Consider the following 19064-nt stretch of genomic DNA (forward strand, 5'->3'; position numbering starts at 1 on the left):
ATACAAGTATATTAACATTAGCAATGTACGCAAGTGGATGAATAATGGTATGGCTTCATTTTCATGTAGCTATTATCCATATGCCTGTATGAGCTATTCAGTCTCCAGAGTGATGGTGTTTTCAGGTAATGGCATTGTCCTGTGGGACTTCACTGGAAATTGACATTTAAGAATGAAATATGTGATCGATTCTGGGCATTGTAGGCTGAAGGAATGGCATATTTGGCTCTTTGTAAGAATGAACAGGTTCTGACTTTCTTTTTTTTTTTTAATTTTTAATTTTTTATAAACATATATTTTTATCCCCAGGGGTACAGGTCTGTGAATCACTAGGTTTACACACTTCACAGCACTCACCAAAGCACATAACCTCCCCAATGTCCATAATCCCACCCCCTTCTCCCAACCTCCCTCCCCCCAGCAACCCTGAGTTTGTTTTGTGAGATTAAGAGTCACTTATGGTTTGTCTCCCTCCCAATTCCATCTTGTTTCATTGATTCTTCTTCTACCCACTTAAGCCCCCATGTTGCATCACCACTTCCTCATATCAGGGAGATCATATGATAATTGTCTTTCTCCGCTTGACTTATTTCGCTAAGCATGATACGCTCTAGTTCCATCCATGTTGTCACAGATGGCAAGATTTCATTTCTTTTGATGGCTGCATAGTATTCCATTGTGTATATATACCACATCTTCTTGATCCATTCATCTGTTGATGGACATCTAGGTTCTTTCCATAGTTTGGCTATTGTGGACATTGCTGCTATAAATATTCGGGTGCACGTGCCCCTTTGGATCATTACGTTTGTATCTTTAGGGTAAATACCCAGTAGTGCAATTGCTGGGTCATAGGGCAGTTCTATTTTCAACATTTTGAGGAACCTCCATGCTGTTTTCCAGAGTGGCTGCACCAGCTTGCATTCCCACCAACAGTGTAGGAGGGTTCCCCTTTCTCCGCATCCTCGCCAGCATCTGTCATTTCCTGACTTGTTGATTTTAGCCATTCTGACTGGTGTGAGGTGATACCTCATTGTGGTTTTGATTTGTATTTCCCTGATGCCGAGGGATATGGAGCACTTTTTCATGTGTCTGTTGGCCATCTGGATGTCTTCTTTGCAGAAATGTCTGTTCATGTCCTCTGTCCATTTCTTGATAGGTTCTGACTTTCTTGATTGAAGTCAGAGTATGGGATACAACAAGAAATGGCTGAAAGATGGAGATTGGGGCATGTAACTAAAATTAAGTTTGAGATTAAAGCCCAGAGAGCCCTGTATTTTAATGGGGACGAAAGGAAGTAAATGACATAGTTAAATGTCCCCTTAAAAATAATTCTGGGTACTTGGATAGATTTTTAGAGAGAAGCGGGAGTGTCTAATACTGAACCAAAGTCAAACAACATTCTATCTCTGAGTTCATGCATTCACAGTCTAGTGCAAGAGACTGCAGGGGAGGCATCCAGGGTAGTATAGTGGAATGATAGTATAATGGATGTACAGTATAATGGAATGTTCTAAAAGCAGTCTGCATTGAGTATACATGGGATCACATGGGAGAAGGCCTCTAGGAGAATATAGAAAGTCTTCAGAGGTGGGTGAAATGTGAGCTTAAGCTGAGAGAATGAGTAGCTCAAAAGAAGGGAAGAAGAGTCAGGAAACTTCTAGAAAGAAAAAACCTATTGTCTCCCATGTAGAGATGGGAGAGATCAGGGATGTTGAGAGAATTCTAGGGATGTTTCATGGAAAGAATGTTGGGTTTGTGCTGGGGCAGGTCAAGAAATAAGGTGGCTAAAAGTAGCTAGAGCTGAATGCAAATGCCATATTTGGATTTTACTCAAGGGGAAATAAGCCATTAAAAAATAAGAATGTGGGCGCCTGGGTGGCTCAGTGGGTTAAGCCGCTGCCTTCGGCTCAGGTCATGATCTCAGGGTCCTGGGATCGAGTCCCGCATCGGGCTCTCTGCTTGGCAGGGAGCCTGCTTCCTTCTCTCTCTCTCTGCCTGCCTCTCAGTGTACTTGTACTTTCTCTCTGTCAAATAAATAAATAAAATCTTAAAAAAAAAAATAAGAATGTTGGGGGTGGGGTTATGGACATTGGGGAGGGTATGTGCTATGGTGAGTGCTGTGAAGTGTATAAACCTGGAGATTCACAGACCTGTACCCCTGGGGATAAAAATATATGTTAATAAAAAAAATAAAAAATTATTAAAAAAAAAAAAGAATGTTAAGGAAGGGCACATAGAGAGCATTCCATTTTAGGAAGATTCTTGAGTCACCTCTGTGAAGAAGGAGGGGGAAAGACCGAAGACAGGAAGTAGGTCTGAGAAACAAGCGATGATTATGAGAGATATTTAGGAGCTAGAATTGATAGGATTTGGTTGGTGGGGAAGTGAGTTTGGAGGAGAGAAAGTTGTTTGGGTTAATTAGGGCTCAGCTTTCTGGCTCTGAAACTTAACCCTTCACTGGATGGGAAAACATAGAAGCATGAACAGGATTGGGGATTAGATGATACATGCATTGGAAAAGAACTTACTAGAAGAATTTTACATTCTGAGCTGGGATGTTAGTGGGAATATAAAGGGCACATCTGAGAAAAGTTGTCTGGGAAGTACTAGTTGAACTTGGTTTGGACTAAATACAGTGAAGGTGGGGAGGGGAAAGAAGAAAGAGCTGGTTAGGTTCCTGAGTCTCAGAAATTTCAAAAAGGTATTTGCAAATAAAATAGGAAAATTGAAGTTGATTGCAATAAATGCCAAGTAGTCTGAAGGATATTGGATTGAATGTATATTGACCTTGAAAGTTAATTGAAAGGCAGGGTTATATTAATCTGAATTTGAAAGCCAATTATGTTACTCCTCTGAAGCGTGTCCATTCTTTCTCAGTGGTTTATGTAAGGATGATTGGTGATACTTTGATAATATTCTGAAATTTCAAGTGTTAGGTAGAAAGCTAAATAAGAAATAGAAAAGCTGTCACAGGTGGTATGTGTACATGGAAAAGTTTTAAATAATGCATGATGTTGGCTTTCTAATAAAAGACAGGTGGCTTTATACAAACTGCAACAAGATAAACCATAAAATATTAAATTAAAAATGATTTTTTGGAGGGCACCTGGGTGGTATAATTGGTTAAGTGTCTGATTCTTAGTTTCAGCTCAGGTCAGGATCTCAGGATCCTGGGTATGAGCCCTCCACTGGTCTCCAGGCTCAGTGTGAAGGCTGCCTCTTTCTCCCTCTCCCCCTCTTGCTCATGCTGTTTCTCTCTGTAAAAGAAATAAAATCTTTTACCCCCCCCCCCCCTTTTTTTTTTTTTTTTGACAACCAATTCCTCAGACTACATTTATTTCTACTCAGGAGGTAGATTGGTTTTGGTTTTATTTGTTTTGGGAGATTTGGAAGATATATTCATGAAGAAAGAGAAATTCTCCATTATCTTCTTCCCTTTTCTAATGTTACCTGTACTACTTCTGTATTTGTAGTTTTGCCATGGGGCAGATGTCTTTGTGGATTTTCATATGAATATAGTGACAGTTCAGCTGTGAATGGAGTTTTGTTGACACAGATTATATGCAGGTAGCCCTGTTGGCAGTGGTTGCTGTGGATGAAGTTTAAAATGGACAATAAGGAGTCCATGCCTTTTTTAAGCCAAATGATACTCTTACTGCTTTGAGTTGCCTTTTAGGTGAGATAGATTTGGGCCTGAATTATAGCTATACAGGAAAAGTTCTAGGAAGTCACTTAATCTCATTAAGCTTTGGTCTCCTATCTGGCAAATGGGGATAGTACTGGGGACAGCACAATATAGAGCTCTACTGAAGGAAATGCATGGAGAGATGCTGATATAGGACTTGTGTTAGTGTCCTGTGGCCACTGTTTAGTGACTTAAAGCAACACAAATATATTCTTTTATGGTTCTGGAGGTCATATGTTTAAAATTAGTCTTCAGGGCCTAAAATCAAGGTGCCAGCTTGTCTGGTTACTTCTTGAGACTCTAGAGGGAGAATCTGTACTTCACCTCTTGACTTCTAGAGACATCAGGCATTCCTTGGCTGCTGGCTGCCTCATTGCAGTCTCTGCCTCTGTGGTCCCATCCCCTTCTCCTGTAGTGGTCAAGCCTCCCTCTCATCAGGATGCTTGACCCTTAGGGGCCAATTTGACAATCCAGGATATCTCTTCATCTCAAAATCCTTAACCTGCAAAATCCTTCTTGCCATGTCAGGTAACATTTGCAGATTCAAGGGATTAGGATGTGAACATTTTGGGGGAAGGGGATGCTGGTTATTTAGTCTGTGGTAGTACTCAAATTATCAATATTGTGAACAAAAAATAAAGGATTAGAGATGAATATTTGTGTTGAATTTAGGAAAATCTATAATTTATACACTATGAAATAGCAATACACAATATATTTTATATACAGATGTATTTTAAAGAATGTACCTAACCATTCTGGATTGTATGAAAAATGGGACCTCACTTATTACTCAATAATGGCTTAAATAAGGTTTAATTGGAGGGCCGTCTAAATTGGTCAGACTTAGTAGGACATGGTTTAATATGATTGTGATAGAGAACGTGAAGATCTGATGCATTATTTACCACTTTAAATATGAAGGATAAGCAAGCTTGAATGGATTTTTCCAGGGTAATGAGAACTTTGAGCTCCTAAATTATACTAATTTGTAATTCTTTGAGCATTTGGTATATATTTGATAAGTGTCTGTTACGATACAGGCACCAAGTTAGGTCTTGCCCTTGGAACTCATAGTATGTTTTTCATGAACTTCTCAAGTGTTTAGTCATTGCTTGGCTGTTTGCATCGATCACACTTGGTATCTTTTTCTAGATAGCAGTCATTAGATGCCACTTTCCACTAATTTTCAACCCATGGGAACCTTGAGTATGCTTTTTTCGAAATCTTAGATCCTCCAAAACAGTGGTTCTCACTCAACCATGGGTGATTTTGCCCCCCAGGGGACATTTGGCAATGTCTGGAGGCATTTTTGATTGTCATGGCGGGTGTGAGTGGAGTGCTGCTGGTATCAAGTGGGTAAGGCCAGGCATGCTGTTTAACACCCTACAATGCACAGTATAATTCCCCCACAATAAGGAACTATCCAGTTCAAAATGGTAACGTTGCCAAGGTTGAGACACCCTCCCTGCTCTAAATTTATATTGCTTCCATGAACCTTTGGATTAAATAAAATTGTGAAAAATTAAGGTTTTTTTTTTTTCTATCTTGGAATTGTTCCAGTAAACATTAGATAAAGAAGGGTTTATCTAAAATAGGCAAAATTTAGGACTAAAATGGTAAAATTGGGATAGGGAATTTTTTGGAGGGGAAGTAGTGCTAATTTTTCCCATAGTGGAAATGGAAATTAAAAATTTTGAAACAAGTGTTAGATACAGGCCAGGGAGAATAATTTGCTTCTAAGCAATATGGAGACTTTTGAATGTGTAGGTTGAATAAGTAGTATGTATTACTTTGATAATATGGAATTGTACTATACGCACACATAGCACATTTAGCATAAATTACAGCTGAGGAATTAGCAGTGTGATAGCTTACTAATAATTTATATGCTCTCATGCTTTGCTGCCAGGAATGTTCATGTGTATCAGAAAGTTTTTTTTTTTTTTAAGATTTTATTCATTTATTTGACAGATCACAAGTAGGCAGAGAGGCAGGCAGAGAGAGAGAGAGAGAGAGAGGAGGAAACAGTCTCCCTGCTGAGCAGAGAGCCCAATGTGGGGCTCGATCCCAGGCCCCTGAGACCATGACCTGAGCTGAAGGCAAAGGCCTCAACTGACTGAGCCACCCAGGCGCCCCAGGAAATAAGTTTTTACATGCTAGGCACTTTAAATATATCTCAGTTGAAGCGCCTGGGTGGCTCAGGCATCCAACTCTTGATTTCGGTTCAGGTCAGGGTTTTAGGGTCATGAGATTAAGTCCTCTGAGTGGGGTTCCATGCTCATTGGAGATACAGCTTCTATCTCTCTTGAATAAATAAATCTTTATATACAGGTCAAAAAGTAAAAAAAATACTATATACTTTAAAAATACTATATACTTTTGACCTATAAAGGTAAAAAATTACTATGTTTTATATATATACACACCCACACACACACATATATGTATATTTTGACCAAAAAAGTAAAAAAATACCATATATATTTTTGCCTCCTCTACCTTCTTTCCTTACACCTAGCATATACATATATCTTAATTTTCACAAACCTAAAGGTAGATCCAGCTTTTTTTAATATAGGAAAAGTTGCCTTTAGGAGACAAAAGATTTTCTCATTTCATCTCATTTGTGCTTAATTTATAATCTTATTTATAGTTGATGAGTACTTGTCTTACAAAAAACTATTCATGAAGGCTTAGGAGTGTTAAAGTACAGGAAATCTATATTTGGCAGTTACTCTCTTGCTCTGAGAATTATTGTGATATATTTAATTTACTTAGAAGTCTTCTATAAAGTGCTCTGGCAGTTTTCCATGTGTGGAATCCCATAATGGGTTTTATGTTCAAGGCCGTGGACATATCTAAACTCTTATTGAAAATTTGGTAATGGGGAGCTTCTGATTTTTTCTCTGGGAGGCAGGTTTACTCAGGATATAGTTATTGCCATAGGTAAGTTTTGAGCCAACACTTTGAGAGAATATCGAGAAACCTATTTCAGGATAATATAGAGACAATTATTTTTTCAGAATTAGGAAAAAATGAATTATTTTAAAAATACATAATGGTGGAAAGTGTGATTACACTAATACTAAAACATGGTCTTGGTCTATGGATTTTAATTTTTGAAAAGTATGGATCGCATCAAGTCTTAATAGTTTTATGACTCTGGGAAAGTATTAAGCCTTTGGAGTCCTAATTTTCTACTTACTAATCATTAGATGGTTCTGGGGATTAAAGGAGATAACGTATAATAATCAATATAATGAATAATATGAAGGACTTAATAAAGGCAATTATTTTAATATACATTATGTAATTGAGCATAAAGTGAGCTTAAAACAGAACATAATTGCAAAATACTTCATAATACCAGTGTCTCTTAATATTTCAATAACAGTCGTGCCAAAAAATAAGAAAAAAATTTTCAAACTTTAAGTGAAACAGCTCTCTTGTTGCAGGTCTTCTCAGAACTTTAATTGGTTATTGTGTATACTTGAGAAGAAAATACACAATACTTTGCAAAATTTTCCACTTTAAATCCTATTAAATTTTCCCATTCTCATGGTACACAGTTTGAGAGACACTGACTTTGAAAGTACCTCACCTAGCACATTCCAGTATCATGATACTAGAAGATTTATGCTTCTAGTTGGTTTTCATATTGACGTTGAGCATGGGTTTGAACATCTGGAAGGACTCCTGAGATATGTAGTTCAGTATTCTCCTAAGTTGTATCTTTGGGACATCAGTGGTTTTGACAAGATTTTTGTTGACAGTTCATTCTCTTCCCTCCTTTGAGGAGAAGCAAACCAATAATTTAGTCATTGTGTGTATGTGTGTTAGATACTATAAGGATTTAAGAATAATCAGGTAGCAGTTCCTTAGCTCTGCTCTCAACAGTATTTTTTAACCTTTTTGTCCTCTCTACTTTCTTCCCTTACCCCTGGCGTACCTCTGTCCCTGTCACATGGGATGGGCCTGTCTGCTTTGCTGGTTTCTCCTCTACTTAACCCTTACTTGTTGGGTTTTCCAGAACTTAGTTCCTAGATATCTTCTCATCTACCTTTATTTTCTAGGTGATACTATTTTAGCATTATGACCTTACATTTCTTCTCTGTGCTGACAGTTCCCCAGATTATATCTCCAACCTAGATTCCTAGCTTGAACATCTTACTTCTGTGTCTAATTACCAATTACTTACCATTTCTACTTAGTTAAGTGTCTCAAACTTAATGTCTGAAACCCAAACTCCCTATCTTCATTGCTGCTGCTACCTAGCATTGTTAGCTACAGAAGTAAAACGATGGGTCAGTCTGTAGTTGACATCCTCTCTAGCCTCTCCCCAACACATTGATATAGTCAAATGTGTAATTCCATTTAGGACACAGCATACATCATGGGTACTCAGCCTCACATTGAGAATTGCCTGTTTTGGGGTTGCAGTAGAACGGGGAATGTACATGTATGAGTTTCCAGTGTGCAGTCAGTTGTATGTGATAGCAAGCATTCCATCAAGTAGAAGAGAATTACAAAGAATCTGCAATTTTGAGAGTTAGAGAAAGCTCACGTTTCAGCTTCAGTGTCATTTTTGAAGCAATGTCAGTGTCTTTGGAGGCATGCAGTTTTCTTCCTTTCCCTTTAAGTGAAACTTAGCTATTCTTAGTAGCGTGTGGGAGTGTGTGAAATTTAATAAATTATTTTTAACAAGAGGTGCTTACTTGATTGTCATGTTTGGAGGGGAAAAAGCATTTTATATTGCTAGGGTGAAAACTGTTGAATTTCCAAGATTTTTTTCTCACATAGGTAAGTTCAGAAAGCACGAGTTTATCTCTTTGTGCTCACTAATTACCTCCAGGTTTCATGCTGTTTTCCCAAGACTCATTTGTACAGTTTCCACATTCAGGTAGACCTGCATTTTGCAACTATGGGAGATGAAAATCTATGAGTCACATAGATTGTCTGACATTGCTGGAGGATTGTCCAATGGAATGTAGTTTCATTTTTAGGGATGAAGGTGGGAGGAAAGGAAGAATTTCATTTTTTTAAATGCAGCTTACTTGGAGAGAAGGAAAGAGTAAGTGCAGTATTCTAAGAATTCTTCTTGAACTTGTTATTCACAGGTCTCTTCCCCCTGCTTGACGCGGTCATTCGAGAAAGGTGGTGGCATTTGCTCTATATTAAGTAATGCAGTGGGTGAGCTTCCATTAATAGAAAAATAGAGCTTCTGTTAGTAGGAAAAAACCATTATTTGATCGGTTCCTACGTTGCTTCTTTGATTCCTGCATTTGGAATAAAAACAAGCCATTTCCTTAGACAGTAGTGTTAGAAGTTATTTGTTACATTTCTGAATACTTTCACTTAGTACCCTTTAGGGTTGCTCGAGTTCTGTCTTTGCTACCTTGTAGAGGCAACCGTCTTGTTGCAGGTATAAAAATGATGCCACTGCTGTCATGAGGAGACATCTGCTGCGACTTGTCTCCGCCATCTCCCACTGCCACACAGGTGCCTCCCCCTTTCAATCTGACAGATTGAAAGCAGATGCGGTCCACACACTTCTGCTTGTGACTGTTTATGAAATCATGAGTCAGGGCCTCATTTCTTGAAATATTTTTAAGGTTGTGAACAGGTGGCCAGACTTCATTAGCAACAACTAGAGGGCAGAGATCACTTAGTGGCTTGAAGAGCCACCAAGTATCTGGTGAGTCCAGTTTCTCTACCATCAGCCCGGTTTCCAAAGAGGCAACATCCAGGTCAGCTGTGCCGTGGAGGGCGGGGCCAGACTAACTCTAGAAGGGTTGGGTCCCTGTCAGGAATCCCGGTCTTACTCATTCTGGGAAGTCGCCTCAGGAAGCAGATGCCTGGTGACAAAAATCATCCAGTGAGTTGCAGTTGTTCTGAGGCACAAGGTGAAAGTTTATTCTGGGCCAAGGAAGGAGGACTAGGGGGCGTAGGATTAGGGGCCGAAAGAAGGTTGAGTATGTGTGGCAGGGAAGAGATGGGTGGGGTAGGAAGCTGTACTTGAGCCCCATATAGAATTCCAGATTCCTTGTTAACCAGAGAAGCTTGAGGGAGTGGCTCACCTCACTTCTCATTCTTCCTATCAGGATGTGGGGAGGTCTCCCCCTGTGGTACCTGAGGCAGAAATATTGCCAGTCTAGAAGACGTTCCAGCATGATTTTTTTTTTTTAAAGATTTTATTTATTCGACAGAGATCACAAGTAGGCAAAGAGGCAGGCAGAGAGAGAGAGAGAAGAGGAAGCAGGCTCCCTGCTGAGCACAGAGCCCGACTCGGGACTCCATCCCAGGACCCAGATCATGACCTGAGCTGAAGGCAGTGGCCCAACCCACTGAGCCACCCAGGCGCCCCTCCAGCATGAATTTTTAATCATGTTCCTTGATGATTCAGTAAGACAGCTGTATTTTAACTTTACCAGTTGGTGAAGGCTTGGAAAGGATGGGGCTTGAGATCTGGGGAGGAAAGTTGATTTTGGAGCATGGAATATTCAGTTCTTTGGGGATTATGATATTGTGGGAGAGCTGAGGAGATTGGACCTTTCACTGTTGTAAATGAGGAAGTTGGTAGCTTGAAGAAAAGGTGTGTCGAGATATGGAAGAGGAAGATAGAGAAGTGGGTAGGTGTTTAAAACTACGAAATTTTACCTGATTTGGTGGAAAATTCCCTGTCTCTTGGTCCTTCATCTGCTGGACTGGCTCTGTGGTGCCTTTAAGTAACTTCTACGTAAACGCATTGAGTGCAGGCCTGTGGCTGACTCCACAGATAAGACCATGAGTCAGGCACGCTCCAGTGCTCTGCAGTCTAGCAGCAGGGATGATGGGGAGGCCTGCGGTGGGTGGGCCCATGCCTGTGGGTGGGGGTGGGGGGTGGTGGTTAGCTCTTCCGATAAACGGAAGGTATTTGGAAATACTTTTGATGAAGCCCTAGAACACAACTGGCTACCCCAAGCTATAATAAAACTATAATCTCATCCTTTGTTTCCAAACTATGCTATCAGATATTAGGGGAATAGATTTTGGCCATGTAGGCACCTTTCCCTCTTCCTCTACCCCCTCCTCCACCGTGATTTTTAGCATTTGGAGAATTTGAAGGTTGGCCAATGCAGTTTCTGTTAGAAAAAGGATGGATGAAGGGGCTGGCTTGATGCCAATATGGATATTTGGCTAGTGATAATAATACCACAGCAGTTTGTCTTGACCTTTGTTTGACCTTATTCTAGAAATACTTTCTTGTTCAAAGCTTTCCATGGCAAGAGGGCAAAGAAAGCATAACATGAGAGTGTCTTGGATTGTGCTTCACAGAAACGTCTCTTCCAGGGAAAGATATTATGTGTGGACTGTCCTCTGGCCATTTCTCTTCCCCCACAGTTTGTTTGAGATGGATAATTGGAGGATAGTTTTGAAATGTCTCCATTACGTGATCTGTTTCAGTTAAGCACCTCTTAAATTTCTCATTTAAGCCCAGCAAGACTGGTATGTTGTTCCTAGGTGAGACTCGGAGACTTCAGTACATGACTGAGTTCTCAGGAGTATTCATAGTGGAGTCAGAATTTGTACCCAGAAGTGAGACCCAGAATATGGCCCCTTAGCCAACCAAGCTGGCTCTTTGTGGAAGAACCCAGCCCTGGGGATCTCTGCAAGAGAGCTAGAACATGGACGTGGATTTTATTTCCCTTTGCTTAAAGGTGGTCCTCTTGATTGATGATTTGTACAAGTATTTTAAAATAGCTTCCGATAAGGAAATGTGGTATGAGACCTAGAGCTTCCTGGTGCGAAGTATACCAGAACCTATTAGGATAAGGTAATTACAGATGAATGTGTTCACTGATGGGCTCACTTGAAAGTTTGTGCTTCTTTTCTTCCTGATCTCTGGCAAAAGGTTCAGAATATATGTATGGGTATATATTTTGTGGCCCTTTGTCAGGTTGCAAAGAAATGATCAGAACTATTAACAGTGGAAGATTATACCTATGTTATACTTGTGATTTTTTGAATATTATAAGTGCAGTATTAAAAGGCTGGCAACATATTCAATGTAGTCATTTTTGGAAACTATTAATGTTTCATCTCTCTTTTTATGGTAAATTTGGGTTTCAAGGAAGGTTTAGATTCCTTGCCTCTTGTCTTTCAGAGCTCTGCTGGGAAGCTTTTCATTGCAGAGACTAGCCCTTCATCTTTGTCCTTAGCACTCTGAAGCTGGTCTTTTTGTTTTTGAATCTCTGCCTTTTTTTTTTTTTTTTTTACTCATTGATGTACAGTTGTGAAGAAGTCCCCTTTGTTGCAATTTTAAAGGTAGTCTTTTAAGAAAGTAGCCCCATTATGGGTACCAATACAATTTGAGTCCTTGGGATATGTTTTAAGCAAGCTAGTGCTATTTAACTGTTCTGTGACATCATGCATATTTATGAGGAATCACCTGAGCTTTTATGATTTTAGGATTTCTTTTGCTTGCTTACATTTCTGCAAGCTAAATAAATGTATTCGGTCAATATTTGAGAGCATTTGTGTACCATGCACTGTGCTAAGCATTGTTAATAAATATTACGTGGTTGCCAGGTGATAGACTGTCTTAGGACACCTGGGAGATGGCAGGACACAAAAGCACATTCTGGTGGAGGAGAGTCATAAGGAATGCATGCAGTAGACAGAAGTGCAAAAATAGACCAGAGATGAGAGATAGGGAGTATCCGAGAGCCTGGTTGCAATTTTTAATATTTGGGTTCAGCATGGCTTCACAAGGAAGCATTTGTGTGCAGCGTGGTAAGTGGGCCCTCCCCTCACATGGCTTCCGGTCTAGCGATGACTGATTCCTCATGAGCACTTACCATGAGGCTGGGGATTCTCTTAAGTACTGTGGACATTTCCTCCTAGTCTACTAAACTGGGGATTATTCTCCCCAGTATCATCAGAAGGAAATGGAAGTTTTTGAGAGTCAAATTGCTCAGATGAACATAGTTAGCAGGATCCAGATCTGACCTGAAGCCCATTCTCTTAAACATGGCCCGACAGCATGTTCACTCTTGAAATGTTTATGGAGGAATTAGCCAGCTCTGTAGATTGGGCTGCCTTATTTTTGGTTCTCATGTGTTGGGCAGTAACTTGGTTGGCTCATGGAAAGTCTGTGTTAGCATGAGCTTTCACACAAGCCTGTTCTATTTAAAAGGCTTTGGGGTTTGGGGTTGTGCCCAGTGGCCACAGAAGGTAAAGAAGCCACATGGTTACTGACTTCCATCCAGTGGGATGAGTTTGTTCTGTGTTGGAGAGTGGCCTCTGTTGACTCCCGCAAATCATTGACAACTTGAATTCCTGGCATTGCATTTCAGTGATAGGATACTAATTTGGCTGGCTTATGTGTCATTGTGTTCAAGAACACATTATAAATGCTCAGACTTAGAAGGGAATGTAAAGTGTGTGAAAGGTTGCAGTGCCCAGGTTACTGCTTATTTTGTTTATTGCAGAATAGACCATATATATTTATAGTGATTGCTTTATTGTAATAAAAGTAAGTGGTAAAGGAGTATGTTGGAATAGAAACCTTTATGGGGGGATGTGGAAAGGAGGTCAGGGGTTCAAGAGCCCTCTGTTACTCTTTTGCCCTTAGTGTGCTTGCGATAACATTTGACTCAAATCGACCCACTTTCAATGGTATGGCAATTTTCAGCATAGTCTGTCTTTTGAATTGAGTATTAACAGTTCTTATGTGCTTTGGCTAATTTAATTTCTGAGGTGTATATGTTGATCATTCTTGTAAAAAGAAGCTATCTATTTTACAACTCTATGTGTTATTTTTTATGGTCAGTTTTTAGTGATTCCCCCTCCATTAACTACTTCCAAAATTAAATGTTGATTTTTACAAGGTGATTTTCTTTTACTTAGGAGATAAGCTATGATTTGAGCACTTAAGCTGGACAGTTTATTCTTTTAATTTACTTTTTTTTTGGAGTATAATATACACATATAAAAGTTATACATGACAAGTGTACAATTCAAAGACTTCAGAGGTCGGGGCACCTGGGTGGCTCAGTGGGTTAAAGCCTCTGCCTTTGCAGCTCAGGTCATGGTCTCAGGGTCCTGGGATCGAGCCCCGCATCGGCCTTTCTGCTCAGCAGAGAGCCTGCTTCACCCTCCCCCTCTGCCAACTTGTGATATCTCTCTCTCTCTCTCCCTCTCTCTCTCTGTTAAATCAATCAATCAATCTTCAAAGACTTCAGAGACAGAACGCATGTGGGTAGTCAGCTTCCAGATCAAAATGAAGTATCAGTGTCCTCTTATTTGTTCTAATCCTTCCACCATCCTTCCCCACAAGGGTAACCGCTCTTCTAATACCGTATCTTTGGTTTTTTACTTCCTGTGAGTGAAAATTACAATTTGTATTGTTTGTGCCTGGCCGCTTTTGCTTCTCATTGCTAGACTGAATCGTATGGTCACGTGTAGTTGCAGATTGTTCATTCTTATGGCCACATAATGTTTCATTGTGGGTATTCCCTGATTTAGCCATTCTATTTTTTTTTTTTTAAGATTTTATCTATTTGTTTGACAAACATCAGAAGTAGCAGAGAGGCAGGTAGAGAGAGAGAGAGAGGGAAGCAGGCTTCCTGCTGAGCAGAGAGCCTGATGCAGGGATTGATCCCAGGACCCTGGGATCATGCATGACCTGAGCTGAAGGCAGAGACTAGCCCACTGAGCCATGTAGGCGCCCCCAGCCATTCTATTGTTAACGACCTATGTGCAGTTTCCAGTTTATTCTATTATGAAGGGTACTTCCATCAACCTTCTCATATATGACTTTTAGTGAATATATGTGAGCATTTCTGCTGAATCCCAGGTACAGCCATGCATTCCAGCATTTCTGCTGTATTATAATCCCGGATGTATACCAGGGATTGGAGTTCTTGGGTTATAGAATACGCATATACTCAGCTTTTGTAATTATTACCGGGTGGATTGAAGGTTAAAGTCATTGCATAAATTTACATTTCCGCAGTAGTGTAAGAACCCATAGATTTTATTTTTTTCCTGTTTTGGGGTAGATAGGAGGTGCATGTTGTTCTCAGGTCCATTTTACTTCATGTTTGTTTTCTAGAAAGGAATGGCTATAGCCGTCTCACTGATTCTTTGAAAGTTAAGTTAAAGGTTTGTGTGCGCATTCTCTCCCCTTTTACTTTTCTGTGTTCAGGTCTTATATGTTAGATATGTATTTTATATCTCTCCTATGTACATATGACATATATGTATATACATTTTATGTGGAAAATATAATACTTACAGACTTTTAGGCCAGAAAGTTGATCTAGTTCTGGCTTCTCCAGTCTCTGAATTAGCAATGATCCTGCTTCAGTCTGTCTCAAGACAGGAAGCAGGAAGTTTAGGGTGGCCTCTTGGTAGTTAACTGATGTTGCTTCCTCAGCACTGAGGTGACATCTGCTTCCTTCTATCTTCTCGTATAGATGCCATGCCCTTTCATAGGTGTGGGAGAAAACTCATGATTCTTGTGACAGACTGAAATCTCTTCAGGCAGAGAGTCATGGCCATTTTTAAAACTGTAATTCTCAACATCTGCAGGACCTTGATCTCTGAGCATTTTGCTCTGAGGAATTTGGGTAAAAAACCCATGGACGATGGAAAAGAAAACTCCATGAGAAACTCCGCACCCCACCCCACCCCCGCCCCACTCTTTAAGGTTTTTGTCTTTTCTCCATTTTTGGGCCGTGAGGCACACTGACCTGCCCCACTTTTGGATGGGTTTAAAACACTGCTTAAAATGAAAATACAAAAAATGCAAATAGTGCATTAAAAAAAATCAGACTAATGAAAAAAATGAGAAAAAGACAGCCTTGCTTTTTATAGAAAATGGATCATTCTATTTCATGAAATCAGTGAACGTGGAAAAACTGGATAATATGCAGTCGAAGGTTTTTGAATGTCCAGGTGGTAATAATATTCATAGAACATTAGAATAAAAAGGAGTTTTTTCTACTTAATAATTTAAAGCTCGTAGATATTACTTAATAGGCATTTTCTTTTTTTCTTTACAGGCAAGAAGAGACTGATAGGAGAGTGAAAAATGTAAGCTATATTTAAGGGAACATTATTAATGGTTTTTTACTTATGTATTCTGTAATAATGCAGTGGGATCTAAAAATATCCGATATGCTGTGAATCCTTTTTCTAGTGGAATTGTTCCCAGTAGCCAAGCAGTGAGGAACTCGAAGTATATTTAATATTAAATTGTATATTCTCTGATGTCAGGGAGTAAGAGGGGCGGTGGGACCGGGGGCAGGGGGGTGGGGTGGGTCCTTATACATGAGAAAGGTGGTAAAAACAAATGAACGTACTTCAGGATCTTTAGAGGAGTATGTCAAACCACCAGATCAGACTTTAAGGAAAAAGACTGCATGTTTAAAAACTGTGGGTAATTGCTCAGTGCAGTTATATGTCTAACATTCTGCATAGTAGAAGAATTTCTAAAGGTGTGCATGCTGTATTTAAAAAAATACAAGAGCACCCTATTAAGGAAGCTGAGGATTACTGATTTTAAGGGTTCATTCTAAAAGTTAGTCAGAAAAATAGATTGCTTTTAAAGTTTAATTCGGTTTCTTCATAAATGTTCTCCCTTTATGTACTGCTAGAGTATACAAATTGCTGTTGGGATCTGAGCTTTTGGTCTGAGAACGTGCTCAGAGACAGAACTTGAAGAATAATTCATGTTTTTAATGATCCTTCTCCTTCACATAATTTAAAAGAAACTCTACTTCTTTTCAGCCTCCATAGATATGCTGTCTTCCATCTAGAGTGCTAACCAGTATCTGGACTTGCAGTTAGTTACTAAATAGACTTACCTTGTTGTTTTCGTGGAATTTTTCAAGGTTTTGATAACGTTGTACTGGCTGGGAAGAAAAGCACAAAGTAATCCGTACTATAATGGACCCTATCTTAATTTGAAAGCATTTGAGAATCTTCTAGGACAAGCTCTGACTAAGGTAAGGAAACCACATCTGGATGAGACGACTACTGTTCCCAATCCTACTACTTCCTCCTCCTTCCCCCCACTCCCTACACTCCTTCCCTTCCACTTCTCCTCTGCCTTATTCCCCTCTTCTAACAAATATGGCGGCTCCTATTATCTTTGTTCCACTCTAGATTGTGCTGGGTAGAAAGGGTTGTTACTGGTTTTATACACTACCACCAAGGAGTGAGTGAGTCTAGGTATTTCTTTCTTAGTTTTAGGTAATTCAATGACCTACTCATTTGCTTCCTTTCTAAGGCCCTTGATATAACTTAACTCTTTCTATATTAGGAACTCAACCTGTAGTCGAGAGGTGCTTTAGGACTATTACAGGTGTGGAATTTACTCAGTCTCTCTGTCTTAATATCTTGTCATGGGCCATTATACCTTCAATGCCCATGCTCCAGTTTCCCCATGATTCTGCCATATTGCTGCTTTTACCTGGAGAGCAGTAAATGCTGTTACATGCAATGTGATAAGGGGTTTAAATTAGACTCTTTTTTGTTCTAGACACATTTCTAGTCCTTTATATCTTGGAGTGCATCTTGCAGCTTTTGAATGTTTAAGGATTGTTTGAGGAAGAGTCCAGTGCTAGGGCTGACCACAGTTGTAGCAAATTTTCTTTTGTAAGATCCAAATGGGAAAATTAAATTTCCTAGGGGAATATTGATCCAGGGGAATTTGCAGTGCTCAGAAGAAAATAGGTAACTAAAATAATATGCTACTGTCTAATTAACAGTAGTTGCTGCATGGATTTTTATAATGATTAAATGGCACTGTACTGAGAAGGTATTTAACATTAGTCTGTGGCACATTTTAAGGATGTAATAAATGTTAGTTACCATAATTGGAAGATAGAAATGTTACGATGAAGATGAACACCTTGCCTTACATTGACTCTGATCTTCAAATACTTCTGCCTGAGCCCAGCTACATACATTGCAGAAAGATGAGATTATAGGTATTCCTTCTTGATTTTTATTGCTTTTCAATGGGAGAGAGTTGATAGTACTTCACTCAAATTTTTTGAAAGAATTAATTCAGGTATTAGAGTCATCTTGCACAAGTGTTGTTCTAGATGTTGGGAGAACACTCGCAAAAGGCCATCCTCCTAGAGCACCACTCTCTGAGGGAGACAGATGAACAGATAGGTCACTGCAGTGGGAGAGGATAAGGCTGTGACGGATGACGGTGGAGGTAGCTTGGGACATGAGCAGAGCCTTGCCTTACAGTTATGCCAGCTAAGAAAACTTCTAGTTAAAAATAGTATGGGACTTTGGCTCCTGTCTTAGTGCTCTCTTACAGCCTTTGGTTCTTTTTATGGCAGTCTGACTCAGATTGAATAATCCTAGTACAGCATTTGTGCTGGGGAATTCTTTATTCAAAGCTGTTTCCTGTCACTAGTGTTAAAACAAGAGTAGGTAAAACATTTTCATAGATAAAACTACAGCTGTTTCCAGTCCATTATTATGGAATGGGGATGGCTATAAGAAGTGTGTCAGTGTATCTATCTGGTCACTGTTTCGCATCTGTTCTCGTAACAGTCACTTGTTCAAGTGTTTCACACTGAAATAGATCATGCTTAATGGCCAAATTAGAGTTTCAGTTAAAAAACACACTTGAGGGGCGTCTGTGTGGCTCAGTGGGTTAAGGCCTCTGCCTTTGGCTTGGGTCATGATCCTGGGGTCCTGGGATGGAGCCCCACATATGGCTCTCTCCTCAGCAGGGAGCGTGCTTCCTCCTCTCTGCCTGCCTCTCTGCCGACTTGTGATCTCTGTCTGTCAAATAAATAAATAAAATCTTAAAAAAAAACAACAAAAAAACCCACTTGGTAAGCTGTCATACCTGAGTCATCATATAAACTGGAGGTGACTCATTTTAAGTGACTGGTCAGAGGGAAGTTCTTGTAAAAACCAGGCACCAGAGTCAGACTCAGGTTCTTTTATCACTGAAGTGGCCCATCATCAATAACTTGAACATTTTATGAGGTCAAAAATCATCTCTCTCTGTGTCAAGGACTCTGAGATTCAACAAGTACATTTCTAAGAAAACTGATGGATCTATAGATTTTCTCAGAAATTTAAAAATCTTTTTATATTTTGAGAAGTATTTTGGTGGTATCAGCACTAGGCCCAGCTTCCCCATTTCCTTGGAAATGAGATACAAATTGTAGGTGCTCACGTTTTCATGGCAGGTTGCCAACTCTAATGTCAGGGTATCTGGTGTCTGATGTATATGAAATCTCACATAAATCCACTAGACCTTAAGGATGCTTCACATATTGGTCAGGGAGTTGAGCCAAGAATGGACAGATCCAGTATCAGCCAAAAGTGTGCCCAGGACAGCTGCTAATTA

The 19064-nt window shown here is 39.7% G+C and overlaps 1 protein-coding gene across 7 annotated transcripts in view; it reads left to right on the forward strand.

Moving 5' to 3' along the window:
• Positions 1-19064, forward strand: part of LMO7 (LIM domain 7) — a 208405-nt gene that overhangs the window by 131083 nt on the left and 58258 nt on the right. For all 7 annotated transcript variants that reach the window (XM_059377830.1, XM_059377824.1, XM_059377827.1 and 4 more), the window contains 2 exons: positions 15739-15769; positions 16570-16683. In XM_059377830.1, coding sequence (XP_059233813.1) covers positions 15739-15769; positions 16570-16683 — 145 coding nt within the window. The remainder of the gene's footprint in view (positions 1-15738; positions 15770-16569; positions 16684-19064) is intronic.

This window comes from Mustela nigripes, chromosome 15 (genome assembly GCF_022355385.1).
Source record: "Mustela nigripes isolate SB6536 chromosome 15, MUSNIG.SB6536, whole genome shotgun sequence".
NCBI lineage: Eukaryota > Metazoa > Chordata > Mammalia > Carnivora > Mustelidae > Mustela > Mustela nigripes.